Source organism: Triturus cristatus, chromosome 5_1, assembly GCF_964204655.1.
Source record: "Triturus cristatus chromosome 5_1, aTriCri1.1, whole genome shotgun sequence".
NCBI lineage: Eukaryota > Metazoa > Chordata > Amphibia > Caudata > Salamandridae > Triturus > Triturus cristatus.
The window spans coordinates 362,272,915-362,293,270 of record NC_140587.1 but is presented as its reverse complement, the minus strand read 5'-3'; the positions used below and the strand labels follow the sequence as shown (position 1 = coordinate 362,293,270).

At 42.9% G+C, this 20,356-nt stretch overlaps 1 protein-coding gene across 1 annotated transcript in view; it reads left to right on the top strand.

Moving 5' to 3' along the window:
- LOC146830893 (fibrocystin-L-like) overlaps positions 1-20,356 on the top strand; it is a 533,569-nt gene that overhangs the window by 478,973 nt on the left and 34,240 nt on the right. The window contains exons 73-75 of the mRNA XM_085603812.1: positions 15,707-15,842; positions 17,033-17,383; positions 18,655-18,806. Of these exons, the coding sequence (XP_085459938.1) occupies positions 15,707-15,842; positions 17,033-17,383; positions 18,655-18,806 (639 nt within the window). The remainder of the gene's footprint in view (positions 1-15,706; positions 15,843-17,032; positions 17,384-18,654; positions 18,807-20,356) is intronic.

Below are 20,356 nucleotides of genomic sequence, written 5' to 3'. Positions count from 1 at the left end.
AACATAATTTGCCTTTCTAGGTTGAAAGGTATTGCCTTTCACTGTAGCAGTTAACTGTGCATGAATTAAATAATTGTTCATTCAAGTAAACGCCCAAGTTCTTGATTACAGTACTTATAACATGAAGCTCACCCAATGGGACAGATAATAGCATAGACACCCCAAACAATACGACTTCTATTTTCCCATAGTTATGGACTGTTTGCTTTTCACATTCACTTATAGATTACTGAGAGGCTGTGGCTATCCATTCTTTTCTCCTGCTGCCATCTTGTAGATGGAATGTTATCTAGTTGTCATCAGCCTAGAGTTGGTATTTAAGGCCAGAGGCCCATATTGTCTTATAAAGTGGTAACTTGCACTCATTGAAAAGAAAAGGGGCAAATACTTGTAGGTCTCTATAGCTCAGCTGCCTATAGGTACCACATTTACTGTGAGAGTGCTCTGCTGTGCCAAGAAAGATGTCAGCCAAGCATTACTAGTTCCTCGAACTCTAGCATTTTCAACAAAACGAGGCAAGCTGCTGCCCCTGAATTCTAGTCGATAAGATTTGTTTTCATATATCAAAAAGATCTAATTATGGACAGAGACATAAACAAACACTAGATTGAAAGTTGTCCATCTGTGGCATATTCAGAAAATAATATTGCAGCTGCTCCTGCACCACACCGTTCAAACATTTGGCCAGCAAGTAAGCATAAATGGACCTAACATTTGTTTGGTCATTGTGTAAGAAGATGGTATTTCTTAGCAAAGGGTAAATATAGCATGTTTCAGTGGAAATGGAACTACTACATCAAATGATGGTTGGTTAACAAGACTCTTCATCAGCAGTGTCAGGGCAGGAGTAAGCTATTTTACTTTGTCGCCAGGCAGGCAGAGCAGAGAACTTGCTTGTCTTGATCCAAGATCTCATCATCTGGAATGAGATCAATGAAAAGTCCATGAACTCACCTCTCACTGGGTGATGACCAAGAATCAAACAACTTAGTGCCAGGTGATAGAGAGAGCTCATTCGCCATGCTGAGTTTCTCATTCATTTCCCCAAAGAATGATCCCAGCTCATTCACCAAATCTGTAAGATTGGGCTAAAACATACAGACTGATTTAGTTTCTGACACATTAGTGAGCACAGATGATTATAAAACTTCAAACTGTCTGAAGATAATATAGTTTATTTGGTTCCTGACCACATAACCATAGGCTCAGAAGTATTCCACCAGAATATTGGTAATGTATCGTCTGACTATATTATCGTAGTCAAGGGGTTGTGGCTACAAAAATATCAAAATTTGTGAATGTAATTGTACTTTTTTTAACTTAATAATATCACAGTTTAAAATTGTATTTACTATAATAGCATTTTTAGTATGTAGTTACAATGAATAGATGTATGTTTTGATTTCTTTACTTATATTTTAGGAAACATTTACATTCAATTAATTTACAATAATATTATAGTAATGTACACTTTATTATTGTAGGGTTTATTTGGGGACTGGATGGGCAGTGTTTTATAAAGTATTTCATTTTTGGGATGTGTGATTAATTGGGGATTTGCATGGGTAGTGCTTTAATTACATAAGATTCATATCAAATAATGTTTACAGTATTTGAATTTTATAATTGCTAAATATTTAATTGAATATTTATATTTTAGGGAATTTTTATTTTAAAATATTTTATTTTTTGAGATACAGGGCTTATTTTTTGTATGGGTGAGTAGTGTTTTAGGGAATTATATTAATTATTAGGTGTGTTTTTAGATTTTTCATGTTAATTTAAAAACATTTGTTGGTGAAATATTTGTTAGTTTATTCACTTGTTTGCACTTTGTAAATTGGGTTGAGGGGTTTATTGGAAGATTGGGTGTGCAGTGTTTTTAATGATTAATTGTTAACTATGCATGGGTTATGTTTTTGCTTTAAAATATAACTGATTGTATTAGTTTTTTGTTAGGGATTTGTGTTGTTGGGGTTTTAGAAGTATGAATTATAAACAACTATTGTTTGAGTGAAGTATTATATTATAAACAACTTTTGTTGGAATTAATTATTGTTAGCCCTTCCCCATGTATGCACTTTCCAAAATACTTGTTGAACTGGAGTTAGAACAGTAAATTAGATCCTCTAAATAAATGCAGTTTCCCCTTTTTAAATTGGGGTAGATTTGAAATCGTAAATCTGACCACCTAAATATATTAACTTTCTTCAGTGTTTGAATATTAAATATGAAACCCCCCAAAAATATATGGAATTTCTTCAATGTTTGTTGACTAGATTTAGAACAGTGAATCTAACCCCTAACCACCCTATTTGTTGGACTGGAGTTAGCATAGTAAATATGATGTCCACAAATATATGTCCTTTGCTCGGTGTTTGTTGTAATGAGTACTATTGGTAAATATGTGCTCCACCCAAATGTGTGCACTTTTATCAATATGTGTTACACTGGAGTTAGTTGGTATAGTAAGCCTGATCCCTCAAATATATACATTTTCCCAATATTTGTTGGACATGAATAAAAATATTAAATCTGCTCCTCCCCCAAATATATGCTGTTCTACCTAGGTTTGTTGGACTGGCATTAATAGCTACAATCCCTAACCCCCAACATATGTACTTTCCCAAATGTTTGTTGGGCAGACAATTAGAATTATAATAGTAAATTTGATACCCTTCCCTAACATATGCATGTGTCACAGTATTTGTTGGACAGAAGTAAGAATAGGAAACCTACCCACTAAAAATAAATGTTTTTCCCCAAAGTGTCCTTGACTGGATTTAGAATAATATATGTGCCCCCTCAAACATATACATTTTTCCCCATGTTTGTTAGACTGGAGAAAAATCTGCCCCCTTCCCAAATATATGCACTTCCCCACTGTTAATTGGACTGGAATAGTACATGGAATGTATGCACATTTTGAAATAGTTGAACCGAGTCACAAGAAAAAAGGTCAAAAAAGGGTTAAAAACAAGAAAAGGAGGCAGGGCAGAAACACCCTGACCCCCTAGGCCTGCTCATATATTTTTTTGGAGGGATTTGTGCTGGGTGGGAGAATCCAACAGAATTTTTTTAACAAAACCAAGCGCTGTCTCCAGCGCATCATTTGTTTTAAGCCCCCGGGTGGACCGAATCCCAGGGTCAATGCCACATTATCATTCCGGGGCCCGAGCATGCCCCCGCTGCCTCGGGGACTGCAACCTCCCCAGGGCAAAAGTCATGAAATGCGGAGGCACACAGCCCCCCGCAGCCCTGGTGACCGACACCTCCCTGGGGCTTATTTTTTTAAAACAACCGTGGTGGTGGGCTCTTACGCCCTACTCATCCCCAGGGACCGCCACCTCCCTGGGGCTTTTTTTTAAAATAAAAGGTATGGGTGGCTCCTGCCCCCCCCCCCCATGCAGCGCCAGGGACTGCCACCTCCCCAGGGCTTTAATGAATAAGTGCGGGGGTCATGCTGACCCCCGCAGCCCCAGGAACCACCACCTGGCCTGTGACCACCTCTCAGCAATCCCACTGTGTGGGGCTTACTGGAGGTAACAGGTAGGCTAGTTGCCCTGTAGGACCACCAGCAGCAAAGGGGACTTTATCCCCCAACCAAGAGCGTGACATTAGACGCATTTGCAGAGTGTTGGACAAAGGGGGCATGGCCTGGTATCACAGCTCAGCAATCCTGCTGTGTGGGACTTACTGGAGGTAATAGGAGGGGTAGTTTTCCCCCAAGGACGTCCTTCGGTACCAACTACCACTCCTTTTACCTCCAGTAAGTCCTACGCAGTGGGATTAATAAGAGGTCTTCGGAAGCCACACACCCCTTTCTCCACCACTCTGCAAACGCGCCTCCTGGCACACTACTGGTTGGGGGATGAAGTCCACTTTACTCCTGAGGGACTTAGGGGGCCAAGAAGCCCTCCTGGTACTTCCTGTAAGTCCTACGCAGTGGAATTCCTGAACACTGGCTGAAGGCCCAGCCCCCTTCTCCACCACTCTGTAAACGCAACTACTAGTTAAACAAGCATTTGCAATGCAATAGGACTCGCATTTGCAAGAGTTAAAGCTATTTGCGTTGTAAAGGAAAACATTTTAACTAATGTTTTTGGAGTGAAGTGGATGTACAATGTGTGTAGTGGAATTATGTGGTATGTTGTGCAGTGAAATTATGTGGATCAAAGTCTGTGGTATTTAGTGAATAGGAATTATGTGGAGTGGGATTATGTGTTATGGAGAGTAGTTATGTGGTATGGTAGTCTGTGTTGTGGAGTGGTAACCTCAGGTTTAGTCTTCCTTGTTTCCATAAACTCAATGAGACACAAAAAAAGAAGCAACCATAGAGGTGCACTTCTGGACCTAGTCAGAAGTATGAGGGTCAATGGAATAATGCGACTGTTCTGCCAAGCCGATTTTCGCATAGTTAAACATTTTCCACATTTGCCACATAAAACATCATCTGCCACCTGATATGCAGATTTGAACAAAAAAACTTCTTTCTAGCTCAAACGGCTCGAATGTTACCAAAAATGCAGCAACACATGGTAAAGTGTGGTGGAAGCCCCTTTGCAAAGCTGAAATGGTCATGTGTTACTTATTGCTAAATGTGGGTGTTAAATTGGTACTAATGGTGCGCAAACCTCTTTTGCTTCTTTCTGCACCAATCTTGCTTCTTTCTGCACCTCTCTTGCTTCTTTCTGTACCTCACTTGCCTCTTTCTGCACCTCTCTTGCTTTTTTCTGCACTGTTCTTGCCTCTTTCTGCACGTCTCTTGCCTCATTGTGTCCCTCTCTTGCCTCTTTCTGAACCTCACATGCCTGTTTCTGTACTTCTCTTGCCTGTTTCTGTACTTATCTTGCCTCTTTCTGCACCTCATTTGCCTCTTTCTGTACCTCACTTTCTTCTTTCTGCACCTCTCTTGCCTCTTCTGCACTTCTTTTGCCTCTTTCTGCACCTCTCTCGCCTCTTTCTGTACCGCTCTTGCCTCTTTCTGCACCTCACTTGCCTCTTGCTGTACTTCTCTTGCCTCTTTCAGCACTTCTCTTGCCCGTTTCTGCACTTGTTTTGCCTCTTTCTGCACCTCACTTGCTTCTTTCTGCACTTCTCTTGCCTCTTTCTGCACCCCACTTGCTTCTTTCTGCACCTCACTTGGCTCTTTCTGCACCTCACTCTATTCTTTCTGTACCTCTCCTGCCTCTTTCTGTACCTCACATGCCTCTTTCTGCACTTCTCTTGCCTCTTTCTGCACTGCCCTTGCCTCTTTCTGCACCTCACACTCTTCTTTTTGCACCTCTCTTGCCTCTTTTTGCACCTCTCTTGACTTTCTGCACCTCATTTGCCTCTTTCTGTACCTCTATTGCTTCTTTCTGCACCTCAGTTGCCTCTTTCTGTACCTCTCTTGCCTCTTTTGGCACCTGAGTTGCCTCTTTCTGCACCTCTCTTGCCTCTTTCTGTACCTCTCTTGCCTCTTTCTGTACCTCACTTTCCTCTTTCCCCAGTTCTCTAGTCTCTTTCTGCCCCTCAGTCTTCCTTCTGTACCTCTTTCGCCTCTTTCTGCACCTCTCTTGCCTCTTTCTGCCCCTCACTCTTCTTTCTGTACCTCTTTGGCCTCTGTCTGCACCTCTCTTGCCTCTTTCTTCTGCACCTCACTCTCTTCTTTCTGTACCTCTCTTGCATCTTTCTGCTTCTCTATTGCCTCTTTCTGCACCTATCTTGCTTCTTTCTGCACTTCTCTTGCCAGAGAAATTCAGCTGTTATAGTTAGATGAGCTCACGCCCCTGCAATGCACTGCTGATGATGTCACATATTATATCACTCATGACATGGTCAATGACATCATTGATGACATCTCAAATGACATCACTGATGACATCACTGTTGACATCATCAACTTAATCTCGGATGCACCTACTCATATCCTAATATAACCTTTCATACACCCACTCTAAAATACAGACTACCATTCTCAAGGCCATAGACACACCAATGCCATTTAGTACATACCCACTCACTGATCCATAGGTCTACACACACTCTTGCTGTACTTCTCTTGCCTCTTTCAGCACTTCTCTTGCCCGTTTCTGCACTTGTTTTGCCTCTTTCTGCACCTCACTTGCTTCTTTCTGCACTTCTCTTGCCTCTTTCTGCACCCCACTTGCTTCTTTCTGCACCTCACTTGGCTCTTTCTGCACCTCACTCTATTCTTTCTGTACCTCTCCTGCCTCTTTCTGTACCTCACATGCCTCTTTCTGCACTTCTCTTGCCTCTTTCTGCACTGCCCTTGCCTCTTTCTGCACCTCACACTCTTCTTTTTGCACCTCTCTTGCCTCTTTTTGCACCTCTCTTGACTTTCTGCACCTCATTTGCCTCTTTCTGTACCTCTATTGCTTCTTTCTGCACCTCAGTTGCCTCTTTCTGTACCTCTCTTGCCTCTTTTGGCACCTGAGTTGCCTCTTTCTGCACCTCTCTTGCCTCTTTATAGATGAGCTCACGCCCCTTCAATGCACTGCTGATGATGTCACATATTATATCACTCATGACATGGTCAATGACATCATTGATGACATCTCAAATGACATCACTGATGACATCACTGTTGACATCATCCACTTAATCTCGGATGCACCTACTCATATCCTAATATAACCTTTCATACACCCACTCTAAAATACAGACTACCATTCTCGAGGCCATAGACACACCAATGCCATTTAGTACATACCCACTCACTGATCCATAGGTCTACACACACATCCACTCACTCACCCATACAGTCACTCATACACACAGTCACTCAACTATACAGCCACTGATATTTGAACTCATACACCCATACTGACACTCACACAGTGGCACTCATCCATAAAGTTACTCACACACCTAGTCAGTCACCCAGAGTCAATCACACTGCCATGTACTCACCTATACAGTTATATACACACCACCTTACTTATTCATACAAATACTAAAACATACTTACTCTCTTATACAATCACTGACACAAGCCCACACTCATCCATACAGCCACGCTCACAATCACTCACTCTCACATAGCCACTTATATACTCCAACACTCACATATACTGCCTTTCGCATATGTAATTACTCACACATACACCACTGAGACATCCATTCACTCACCAACATAGTCTTATACACACTCACTAACCCATGCAGCCCATCGCAGGCACACTCATGAACCCATACACCCAGTGAATCACCCACTCACCCATCCATGCAGGGAGTCACACCCCCCACCCACCCACACAGACACCCAGGCACCCAGGTACTCAGACAACTAATCAATAACCCATATAGACACTCATGTACCTACTCATTAACCCATGCAGCCCCTTACACACCAACTGACAGACTGATACACACATTCACACAGATTAGTCACTCACCCATACAATCACTAAGACACGTTTGATCACTCACTTATACAGTAAGTCACACACCCACTAAATCATCCATACAGATACTCATACACCAACTCATTCTTTAATACACCTTGTCATATATATATATATATATATATATATATATATATATATATATATATATATATATATATATTTATATAATCGCTTCGCTTGCACCAGTGTCTCGCACTCTCGAACGGGTGCTGTAAGGCAGGGGGTGCTCCCGCCAAATATCCACGCTCCACGTCTTCCCTTCTTTTAGAAAAGACACAGCACTCGCGGGGTAGAGTCAAGGATTTATTTACGACTCACAGCGCTAAAAACCAGACGCGTTTCGGGTATGCCTTTCTCAATGGTTTACAGGCACCACGGAAGCCGCCATATTTATGTCACATTGCCACATCTCACGTGCAACAACAGCAACAAGGGACTAACATGTCCCCGTAATCGCTAGCGCCATATTGTAATAGTTTATACATAATGTAGCATTTGTATACCACAGGCGCTTAATGTTAACAGCGACTTGGTTTAGACAAATATAATTTTAGACAAACAATATTGGTATCACGCCCATGATGGGCTATCGTTCAGTGTCTACAAATTTCTGTTTTACCCGATTTATCTATGGCAACATAATAAAAGGACCAATTTGCATCAGATATTATCCCATGCCATGTTGGAGAGTGTCTATACAACCCCATCAGCTAGTGTATATCTACAAACATTCTAGCGGGTTTAAACACCAGTGTTGTCATTTATGCTTGCCTATGTTCTGGGAAACAATTACAAATTAATTCCGCCCTGTATATATATATATATATATAACATTCTTACATTTTTTTAGAAACAGTCACTAGATGATGTCATCAGTGATGTCATCAGTGACGTCACTGACCATGATGTGAGTGATGTAATATGTGACGTCATCAGCAGTGCATTGCGGGGGCGCGAGTTATAGTTAGCTGAATTTCTTTGCTTTTGTTCGAGTGAAATGCCACAGAGGCGTAGCTAGAGCTTGTGGCGCCTGGGGCTATCCCTCAGATTGCCGCCCCTGGAGAGGGGGATGAGGGGTGCTGGGGAAAAAGGACCGAGAGACACATAGTATCACCGCTAATAGTTACCTCGATCATGCAAGTTACTGCACATACATGACACCGTCCAAGGCTACACAGTTAAATACACCGGTGACCGGCAGTACAAAGGAGAACACACAGACTGCCACCCTGCAGAATTTCAGGAAGGGCCTAAAAACATGGTTATTCGATTAACGTCCCTAATCAGCAGCACCGCCCCCACCCTCCAGCGCCTAGATACCCTCACAGGTGATAAGTAGCGCTATGCAAATCCTGTTTGTTTGATTGATTGACACCCGATTTCCACACATCGTTTGTGCGCTACATTAGTTTTATCTGTAAAATTGTATGTCTTTGCAAGTTAAGTGACCACTTCAATGGAGATTGTGCTGTCTATAAATGACACTGCGCGAACACACCATGCTTTAATTATATATGTTCAACATTGTGAGTTCAGTGATGAAGCACTGATGGCAGCGACGCCACTCTGAAAATTGTTCGAGCACCACTGGGTGTTCCCAATCCTGTTTCTCTTGGTTATTACCTTCTCTGACTCAACGAAATTCTAGTCCCCCTCCCATATGAATGTGTCACAAGCCCTCTGGACATTATTAAGGCAGGTATTGGCCTGATAATGTGGTAACCAGATATTTTACTCATTTGCATTTTTAAAGAAGGGCGCATGGTGTGTGTGTTTTTAGTGTCTCACCAGAGTGACCAAAAAACAGAAGCCTGCTGTGGTAGGCCCTTTATAGTTTTCAGAGCTTGATACAGTCTCTGACAATTCTATGTTTATTTGTAAATTGCTGGCCTTTGTGCTAAGGCTGGGTGTTAAGCAGTCTGGATTCCTCCTTGCACAATTGTTGGCTCAATTACTTTAACTGTAACTCTAAACCTAGAACACAAACCCTAACCACAAACCTGCGGTAAGACCCAATCGAAACACTTGTGCTCATCCAAACCTTAAAACTAACCCGCAATCTAAGCATAATCATACATGTATCTCTAAACCTATAGTTAATCCAAGCGATGCTAATAACTCCAGTCCTCGTTCCACCCCGATCCCATTCATCTAACCATCACCCTCATCCTAGTTGTAACCTAATTCTTTCTAACACTAATATTGACTGTCACTCCAACCCAAACACTAATACCAGCTTTAAGGCAACCCCTATCTCGTGCCCTAACTCGAGAATAGCAGATCTTGTTTCAGTGCAAGATTTGTGCATGCTGTGGTGCCTTATGTTAAAAACAAGATCTGCAAACTATAGTCCATTCTCTAGATGTCATCAGGTAGGTATGTGAAACTGCCCTACTCACTGGCCTATCGAGCCTGGCTTCCCCAACATTATTATTAATCTCAGCAGCAAGGCTTGCAAACATGGAAAAGGGCAGACCACAGCTCATCAGTTAGAGAATGTCTGAGCTCGCTCCCAGTAGAGAAACACTGCATACTCAGGACAGTGTGCATAACCTTCAAAGCCCTTCACCAACCTACCTAGCATCAGCAATTACACGTCACTGGGCAAAACAGAAACCCCAGAAACAAAGAAGCACTGATGCTTGTAGCTCTGAAATTCAACATAAAAAAATTGTATGGCCTTATTTAGAGATTGGTGAGTGGAATATTCTGCCACACAGTGGCACATATCCTGTGCTCTGTATACAAAGGCTATAGGCTACAATGCACCTGTAATACATTTGTGTCTGAGCATCCCATCGGCCAAACTCCAAAGTAGGCCCTTACTCCATCTCAAACTCCATATTCATGCCTCATAACACCTAACACTTACGTTTGTGACATTTAATTGCAGCTCTCTCCAGCACCTGCACCGCCACATATGCAGTGTCATTCTTAAATCAAATATTGTAGAGTGAAGAACAAACTGACTACTTAACGTTCACTATAAGACAACACGTCTTTGCTAACATGGATTTATATGACTTGGATGCATTTCTCAAAATATGTATCTACAAATTGCAAAATGCTCTGACATCATCCTGAACATTTCTTTGTAAATATGTATGTTTATTATTTGGAATCATTTCTCACAATTTTTTGTAAAAATAAAAAACTGTAGAGTACTTTAACATTGTCTGCGTGTGGTATAAAATTTCAAATAAAGAAATAAAAACGTAGAAATTACCAGCATTCGCAGGGTTCTATACTTTATGGAATGCTCTCCGACACCCCACTGTACAACCGGCGGCCATGTCTACGTTTCTACAGGGCAATGCCTGCAATGTTCAGCTCATGGTTTGTGCACGTGGAGGGGCGCAGCTGGCCCCGGAAGTACAGCTAACAGCAGCAGGCCGGACATAAAGGAAGCATAGCAGCCAAGGTTTCAGATTGCTAAGTGTGACATTTTTATAATGTCAGCGTAATTATGAGTGACATTTCAACAACTATGAGTGACACTTTTTTCGCAAGGAAAATCAAGCAATAGAAACAAAGGCAACATAAATATCAGAAATTACACCCATTTGAGTAACGAGAAACTCCTTTTGCATGCGTAAAACTAAGCAATGTAGTCCACAGAAAGACATTAATATCAGAAATTACACCCTATTGAGCAATGAAAAGCTCTAAAAAAAAGACCTTTAAACTATTGCAAAATCCTTGAAATAGAAGATCACTAAAGTACAGCTGCTTTTTAAGACGACTATTGCATTTTCACACAGTGCTTTATTTGCTGGTTAGGACCTCATGGCACTATGAATAAAGAAATCAGTAATTCCAAAACCACAAAACAGGGCACAAATCTGTCTCTCTCTAGTTACACACACAACCTACATTTGATTGTATTAATCAGTTGGAGTTTCATAATGTAAACGTAAAAGAAAAAATAATTCATTTTCCCATCAATTTAAATTTGCATGATCTATGAGCATCTTTAAATTAAAGCATATCATGTTTGTATATATGGTTACCTGAAGAACAAAGACCAGAATAGGTTCAGAACATTCAATAGCCATATGATGTCTTTTACACCCACAAACACACTCTGAAAGACATGATTATTACCCCATGATTATCCAGCACTTCACCTTCTGTGCTCTGCTGGACTCTCACCTCTTATGCCACCAGAAGCCCAGCGAGCGTCTTTTCTTCGGCCAGGTTGTTGGTCAGGGTGGGCAAGTAAGCTTCACACAGTGCTGAGACATAAGTAGCAGGTTGTAGGTGGCTGCATGCCTCTCTCCTCTAGGACCGTCGGCCAGGGTCCCTCGATGTAAATAACTAGTCAAGCACCTGAGTAGGTGAGGGCTGGCAGGCCTCGATACGCAGGCAGACTGCATGGAAAAACAACATCCTGCCAACACAACTCTCCTTCACAAGCTTGCTGAGCTCTTGAACTGGCCTCTAATTTAGCAACCAGGGAAATGTAACAGCTGCCAGCAGTGGTCTTAAACTGCAACACACATCTGCTCTGCCAACTGCATTTCACTGTAGTACAGTTTATTAGAAATGTTTGCACTGCGCACAATCCATAACTCACAAGTTTGAATGTGCTCTCATATGTAACAATAAATAGAAGTAGGCCCAGTGAAATTAAGTATTTGCCCAGGATCACAGCACTTGGTCAAACCGGGAAGAGCGGGTGAGAGGGAAAACCACGTTGAAAAGTGGCCTTTTGTACTGCAAAGCAGATCGGAAAGGCAGATATGATTCTCTGTCTTCCTGCTACCCGGTGTCCCTCTTCAGACTCTCCAAAAGTGCATGTGTGCATGCAGGTGATAATTACTGCTGCAGTGCTGAACGCACACATTTAAGGCGCACGGGACTCAAATCACTAACCTAAGAGCAGAATGCATTCTTCCAAATAGGTTTGTCTTTTTAACCATAAAATTCAGGCATGCCCAATACGGAACTCCCTCAATTTAGGGCTTTGAGACAAACATTGGGAAAAGTGAACTAAGTGTAACCAGGGCTTTAAGTGGGATGAAGAAACTGGGGGGTCTCTCAAAGGGGCTAGATCAATGTAATTAAGGGCATGGCTTTAAAAACATATCAGCTAAGCGTGCCGCCCGACTTGTATTTTGCTGTTCCTGTCATTGCATCCAGATATATGATACAAGTCACATCATACCTACAAGTCAGGACTATTGGCTTTGTCAATGGTTGCTAGTTGCATAAGATAAATAAGCAGCAATTATGGCTTGTATATAATATTGAAAAAACTTCCACTTAAAGCCCTGGTGACACCACGACAATGTTGCTTCTCCTGAGATTAAAAAAAAAAGGGAAATCCAGAGAGAAAATGACACTTTTTAAAGGATTTCCCTTCACCTACAACCCTCACGACACGCACATCGATGTGCCTGCGGTCACTGGAGTCTGGAAAAAAAACGGACCACCTGTGCCAGGGCACACAACAGAGCCCGATAGAGACCCGTTTTGATGCCTCCTTAAAAAAACTGCCGGTGCTCAGACCCGGTGAGACCTGGCCCACTTAAAGCCCTGCCTAACTGGATAGAGCTGCAGAATTTGGAAATGGGGAACCAGATTCGAGTCCCGGCATCGGCTCAACAATATTGTAACCCTGGGCATATCACTTCATCCTCATCTCCCCGTACCTTTAAAAAATACATTCTAACTTAAGGCATTCATATGGAATGCCTGGTTCTCGTGTATAGCGCTACTGCCTTGGGTCAAGTTTGCGCTGTATAAACTGCAATTATAAATACAAATAATGAAATACCCCTACCAATAGTCTTGGCACCTGGAAGTTTCCATTTGCGTGTAGTTTCAATCTGCCAAGCCGGGGACAGAACCTGCAACACCGAGTTCTAAGAACAACTATAGAGGGCAAAGGGCTGGCTGTTGGAGAAAAGGAGGCCACAGGACTGCGTCGCAATTCAACTTTCATTCTGGTAAATGTGCTGGGGTGGCCCAGTTGGAGACTGGATCCCACCCTTTGGGAGAAGTTAATCTGTCCTTGAAGGGAAGTGCATGGCTGAAATGTGGCGTGTGGAGAGGGCTGGCGGCTGAATTACAAGGTATTGTTTGGGAAATGGGGGTGACAGGCGATGTTCAGAAGGGGTGGCAGCAGGCACAGGTAAAAGCTTCTTGGGTCTAATTGAGTCACCGCCTCCCTCTGTCCATGGCATGTCTGTCCCATCGGAATGGCCCCCTATACAGCAGCAGCGTTACCGGGATGGTGTTTCTCTGAAATGGCCCTTTAACCTTAGCTTTGATCTACATTCACGACCCCTCTGACCACCAGCCGATGCATCTGAAAGGCCATCACCAACCAATTACCGCTGTGACTTTCGGGCATAGACCTAATTCTCTTTTCGCCTGCTCAGCGTCACGGGATTACAGTTTACTTTGGCACCTGGGTGAGTGTATGCAGAGCCATCAGCAGGGGTTGCAGCCTCGAGGGATTATGCTTGAGACCCTACACTGGCCCAGCCTTGCCCCACCCTATGCCTCCCCCTGAGGCTGAAAACCACGCCGCTGCGTGCTGCGCATAATGTCATCACGTACGCGCCGGTTTATTTATGAGGCGCGGCGGCGGGAGTAACTTTAAAAGTACCCTACTGTCGGCAAATGTACTGTGTGCCGAGGGGGCCCCTGGAGCTCGGGGGCCCCCCCGCAACGCGGGGGCTCCGGGGGCCTGTGTTACGCCCCTGGTCCCCACATAAATTATAAAGGCCGCCGCAATGGGCCGCCGCCTCCAAAACAGTGCCGCCTGGGGCGGTCCGCCCCCCTCGCCCCCCCCTAGCTACGCCACTGAAATGCCAGCCTACCTATAACGTCCCTGAAACCTGTGGTTTTTTTTGTGAATATCTAAGGTTTTTAAATGCTAATTTCTAAGTATAACATCCCTGAAACCTGTGTTTTTTTCAGTGAATATATATATAATATATATCTGTGTGTGTGTGTGTACATATATATATGCATATATTTGTATGGATAGATAGGTAGATAGATAGGTAGATAGATAGATAGATAGATAGATATTTTTGTAGTTGATATTTGGGTAATTTCAGTAAGTAAGAAGTATGTAAAGTTTTTATTTCTTTAGGTCGATATTTTGAGATGCATACTATGGTGCCATATTCTTTTTTCACGGCCGATATTCTGACAACCAACTAAACTGAAATAACCCATTAATAATGCTCTAGTAGTCTGTGCTTGTAAAGTAACATAATTCAGCCTTGCTCTTTCTTTTCTTTTGCTGAACAAATCAAAGTCTGGGTGGTGCAAATTCAGCCAAACCACCACCGTGGCTAGTCTTTAAACCCTGGTTAAAGTATAAGGTTATATATCAAAGGGATCTGGTTGCTAATTGATCTATCATTAGCAATGCACCTGTGTGTTTTGGGCCATCTTTGCCAGGAAGGCACAGGTATGATTATAGCCACCCAAATATGTAAGTATGGTTAAGGTGCATGAAGGCTGGTCTGTAAAGCTTTAAAGCTAATAACTGGTTGGTTCTACAAGCAGTTGGTTACAGAATCCTATGTGGCATCAGCTAGCTATCACCTTCTCTCCAGTCCACACTCATCCCATGCTTCTGCTAGCTCTGCTCATCAATACTGCTCATGAATATATACATTAGTTCATCTTTCCTGTAAAAACTCCTGTCCTCTCATCACATGTTTTAATATTGCTGTTAGAGAAGCTCTCTTTTGAACACACATGTGCAAGGAATCATCAGGTGCATCCATAATAATCTCCGGTACACATATGGCGCAACTATGCGCAAGCAGGCTATTTAATATTCATACTCATACATCCATGCACCAGAAGGCATAGTAATATCTCATATATTGCACTTCTCGCCAAGGGTCGATTTATGTTCTAACCTGACGTTGGCTCACAGTGTCCTATTACATACGGGTGGTGTTAGTGGAATTGTGTACCAAGGAGTACACCATGTTCTTGGGTGTGGGTTCAGCTATAATTACTATTTTTCCAGTTCTGATGTCTTTGGGTGTGTTATGTGGTGTAGAGATATCTATGGAACTTTTCCTTCCAAGATAAGTTGAGGAAATCTATCTACAGAACACATTTAGCTCCTTTTCTAAATAAATAAAAACTCCTTATCAAGTGCAGAGATGGTTGTTGACCTGTTTCGGTCATATAATAGGTGCAGAGTTTTAGAAGACACCGCCATGCAGATATTCATGTGCTCCAAAAAGTCCTTTTATGTTTTGCCATCGCCAATGTTTCAAAATTGTGGTGTAACGTCTCACTTTGGTTCATAGGTTGTTCGAGTGGCAATTTACTATTCAAATCCCCAGCGTTTGGACGTGTATGTTAACAATTCTTTTGTTGGCCCTAATAATGCCCAGTGGAATGCTGACAGGACTGACTTTACATTAAACAAAACAACATATGCAGGTAGGTGCTTGCACTGACTTCTGGCCTGACCACTTTTTTTAGATGCAAATGGATTAGCCATCAGACTTAGGGCCCGATTACGATGCCATAGGAAACGGCTCTGACCCTTGGAAGGAGCCGTTCTACGGCATCGTAATCGGCTGTTCAGATTCCTTTCTGACCGACCCATTTTGATGGGGTCGGTCGTAAAGGAATCTGTACCAGATTTCCGAATGGCCTCTGACGGGCTTGGAGAGTCAGCCATTCAGAAAGCCTCCAGTAATCTCTTGTGTGGATCTTTCTGCCCGGGATTACGATGGCAGATTCCAACAGCCTGTCTGTGCTGGCCTTTCCTGCAGAGAAAGGCTGTGGGAATGTGACTTTGGGGGCCCTGCCCTGGGTGCAAGGCCTCTGGATGGCGGCCCAGGGGGCACCTACGTTGCCCCCTGTTGATCCCTGCACCCGGTGGCAGGCACCTTGAGGTGCCTGCCACGGGGTGCAGGGATAAACTGCACCTCCCCTCTTTACAACGAAAGCATGCATTCCAGTTAGAATGCATGCTCCCATTGTAAAGAATAGGAATGCGACTGAACAGTGTTCGGGTTGGGACTGACAACAGGAGGTCATTCGGTCCCAGTTCCCAAACGATCTCGGATGGACTCAGGTCCTTCCGACATCATAATTATGCCGATAGTCTTGTGAACTTTCAGTTGCAGGTGGACGGTGCTGTTTTCAATGTACCCCAAGCCACTTGGAGTTCTGAAACACAGCACTGTAAAAATTAGAGTCAATTTGATAGCAGAGAGGCATGGTGCTAATGGTCAGCTGAATATATAAGGTGGATGAATGGAAGGATGGTTGGATGGATGGATGGATGGATGGACTGATGAGTGGGTAGAAGATTGGATAGTTGTCTGGTTGATACGTAGTTGGTTGGATGAGTAACAACTGTAAATGTGTATTAAATAGTTATATAAGTGATGTAAATGCATAGTTTGGATGAAGAAAGAGGTGGTCAATGAGACAGGTTGTAGAAGACAGCCATCAAAATAGATAGCATAGGTTTCACCACTTTCATCATAAATCATCCTAAAGTGATTGCAGTCATATTGATTTATAATGCATGTTTACTATTTATTACAGCTTCACTGTATTGGCATGTACTAGAATGTAAGCCTCTGAGTGTCTGCGTTTTGTTCCTATTTCCCCAGGACAGTATGTCCCAGCATTGAACTCCACTACTCCTGGTGAAACCTACTTTGACAGCACCTATCAGATGCTATATATCTTGCTAAGAGGATCAACACCTGTAGAAATTCGCACGTCCCCGCTGCTCGTGATTTCATTTAACCTCCCTGCCATGACAGAAGATGAGTTTTATGCAGGGCCAAATTTGGTGAATAATCTTGCGCTTTTCCTAAAGATACCAGCAAATAAAATCCGCATCACAAACATCGTTAAAGCTTCCAGTAGGCGCAGAAAGAGGGCGACCGGATTGTCTGTTACTGTACAGATTGCAGATCCTCCAGCTCTGACGACAAGCAACAGCACCAACACCACAGGCAAGAGTAATTTATTTTATTAAAATGTATTTCAGTAGTCGTAGCACAGGCAATGACACTAACCATGATCAAAAGTGAGGAATGGAATGTGATTCTGTGCAAATGGTGCTTTGGACGGGAGCCGAAGACAACAGTTCACTTGTGCCACATCGCTGCTGCAGGGGAACCATGCTAAGCAGACATCCAGGTGCCAAATGCCCCCACACAGAGGTCACTTTTATATCCCCACCACAAAAGGCATGACCCTGTGCCCTGTTTGTCCGAGAATAACTCAAGTGGAATCACACAACTGTTTACAAAGTCTAGGGTTTGGACATTGCTGTGAAGGTCATGAGGGACTTTATCAAATTTCCTGTGAAAAGCATGGTTTCTTCTAAGTCGTACAGTAGGCGGAGCTTCTGAGAAAGATGCCCAGGTCCCAAACAATGTGAATATGACCCACAAAGTGATATTGTCCCATCAACTGAACTACCTTAATGGCAGACAAGGATGAAGGTTGGTTGAATAGATATAGGAGCATGGACAAATCCGGCTAAGCGGCCATGTGACAATGCTGGGTGTCTGAGATATGCTGATTGTTGTTTTAGCGGATATCTGGGATGGCAGCAGCTTCCAATGCAAAGTTTATGAGAAGTACATGTTTACTCTTCACTGAACAGGTCAGCAGTTGAGAAGACAGTGAAACAATAGAAATCATATTAATATTTTTGTTACGTGATAACCCTTAAACTATAATGACTTTTCTACTAAGGGGTATGAGGTGGTAAGAACTTTTGTAGTGTGTGCTACACTGTTTAAAGGTTGCTCAACTTTAATTAGTACTGTTATTCAAACATTGCTAAGCTCAATTAACAAAAGCTGGTCTGTTGAAATTTAGTTTAAGGTGAGGTCCTCGTTTCCTGAAAATTGATCATGGAGATGGTTGGACAGTGCTTGTTGCTAAAGTGGCGTTAGCAAGTTGCCCTCACAGGACTAGTTATGAGACCTCTGACCTGGCTGTACAGCTAAACCTGGAAGTGGTTTACAATGTACAGCTTTCGATTATTAGTGATTAGCCATTCAGTACTGTGAAACTATTGACTGGCTACAGTGCAAAAAAGAGAGAGAGCGAGCAAGAGAGAGGGGGGATGTGTATGTGTGCATGTGTGTGTAAAGGAAGCTAGCATAACATTAGGTAGACTCTAGGCCAGACCTACAATTGTTTAAATGATAGCCTCTGTTCCCTGGTACAATCTGCTATTTTTTTAACACTGCTTTTTTGGTGTTCTCAGGGCAACTACAATACTCGGATCTTCAAGTCCTTTCCAAAACAATTGCTGCAGCAGCAGTAACTGGGGACCTCAGTAGTAGCCTCAATGTTAGTGTTGGATCAGTGGCGATGAAAGAGCCGGTTCCACCTCCGGATGACCCTAATTGGCAGCAGGTACGACATCAGGCAATGGAGAATAACCATTCATAATTATGGCTGAAATAATGTAAGTGCAGCCATATTGGTACTTTGATTGGCGTTGAATAATGTGTTGTATGACACTCTAGAGTTAGCTCCTTCCCATCCTGTTTCCATGTCATGTCTCAGGCCAGTGACCACAGCAACATGCTCCTCTGAGGTGGTCTCTAAGAATACTTGGTCTTATCTTTGTTTATATGTGATGCTTAGGTTGATAACAGCAAATACCTGCAATTATCTTTATTGTATGAGGGACACCACCACCAACCATCCCTCCCCTTCCATTTGAAAGGCAAGTAGTGCACATCAAGAAACCTACTTTCATTATTCGGTAACAAGTGGTCAGTGATGCGTGGACTTAGCCGGGTGTTGTTTCCTCTTTTGACAAACTAGCTGACCAAATAGCACAGGTTTAATATTCATCAGATATTCCTTTACATCAGCACATTGCTTTCCTCGAATAGAAGCATGAGCAGGCCAAAATGGACTCACTACTCAAAGGATGTGTTTCAACAGACCTCGCTAGAGTTTCTCTTTGGTAGGGGGGCAGACCAGACATGTAACCATTTTGTTGTGTGAAAAAGGCCGCTTTATTGAAAACAGGTGCACATTCCAATCATATACCTGGCAACTGCCTTACAAAACTAAAACCTCTCTACACATCCAATAACTGACCACGCTCCCGCCCCTACGATGCCCTCAACATGCCACCACCCTGTCATTAACATATACACAACATTACAATGTATTGCAATTAAAATATACAGTTTTATTAACCAACATCCTATGCCTGCCTCTCTAAAACTATAAAATCACCAAAGTTCTATAACTGAACCTTAAATTACCTGCCTACCCTTTCACTGCCCATGATCCCAACTTTCAACGGCAACCAAAAAACTTCTGCCAACCCTGGCAAACATCTCAAACACTGCACAGTACCTGTTTCCCGCAACAATACAACTATACCCTTGTGCACCGGTCTCTAAAAACGAGGGCAAAAAACCCAGCGCAAAACTACCATAAAAAAACCAATCACTAAAAAAGAGGGATGGGTGGGAGGGGACACATTTTATCCCCACTACGCTAAGCTCCCAGATACCAGGTCACCAAACCTAAAATGTTGTCTGGGAGCCCTAGCCTGCAAACCTTATGGGCATTAAACTACATTTGGGCTGCAAATATGTAGCCCAATGAGCTACAAAATGGAAGGACTCCCCCACCCCTGCCAAAATGCTCGGGGGAGACCTCCCTTCAGTCGGCTGCTCCCCCAAACCCACCTTTTGAACTACCTTTTAGTCTGGTCTGTGTACAATTGAAATGCCCTGGAGCCTCTGCAGCTGTGAGGAGGCCGCAAATTAGTACGGAGGGAGGAATTCTAAAGAAGAGGGGGCGCATAGATAAGCAGAGAGAAGAGCCTTACGTGGCTCCTGCACAGCCCGGCTCAAGCGATGAATGTTTGCTGTAAACCAATGAAGATGGCATCCGGGGTCAGTGGGATTGTAATTTCCAATATCTTCTACCACAGA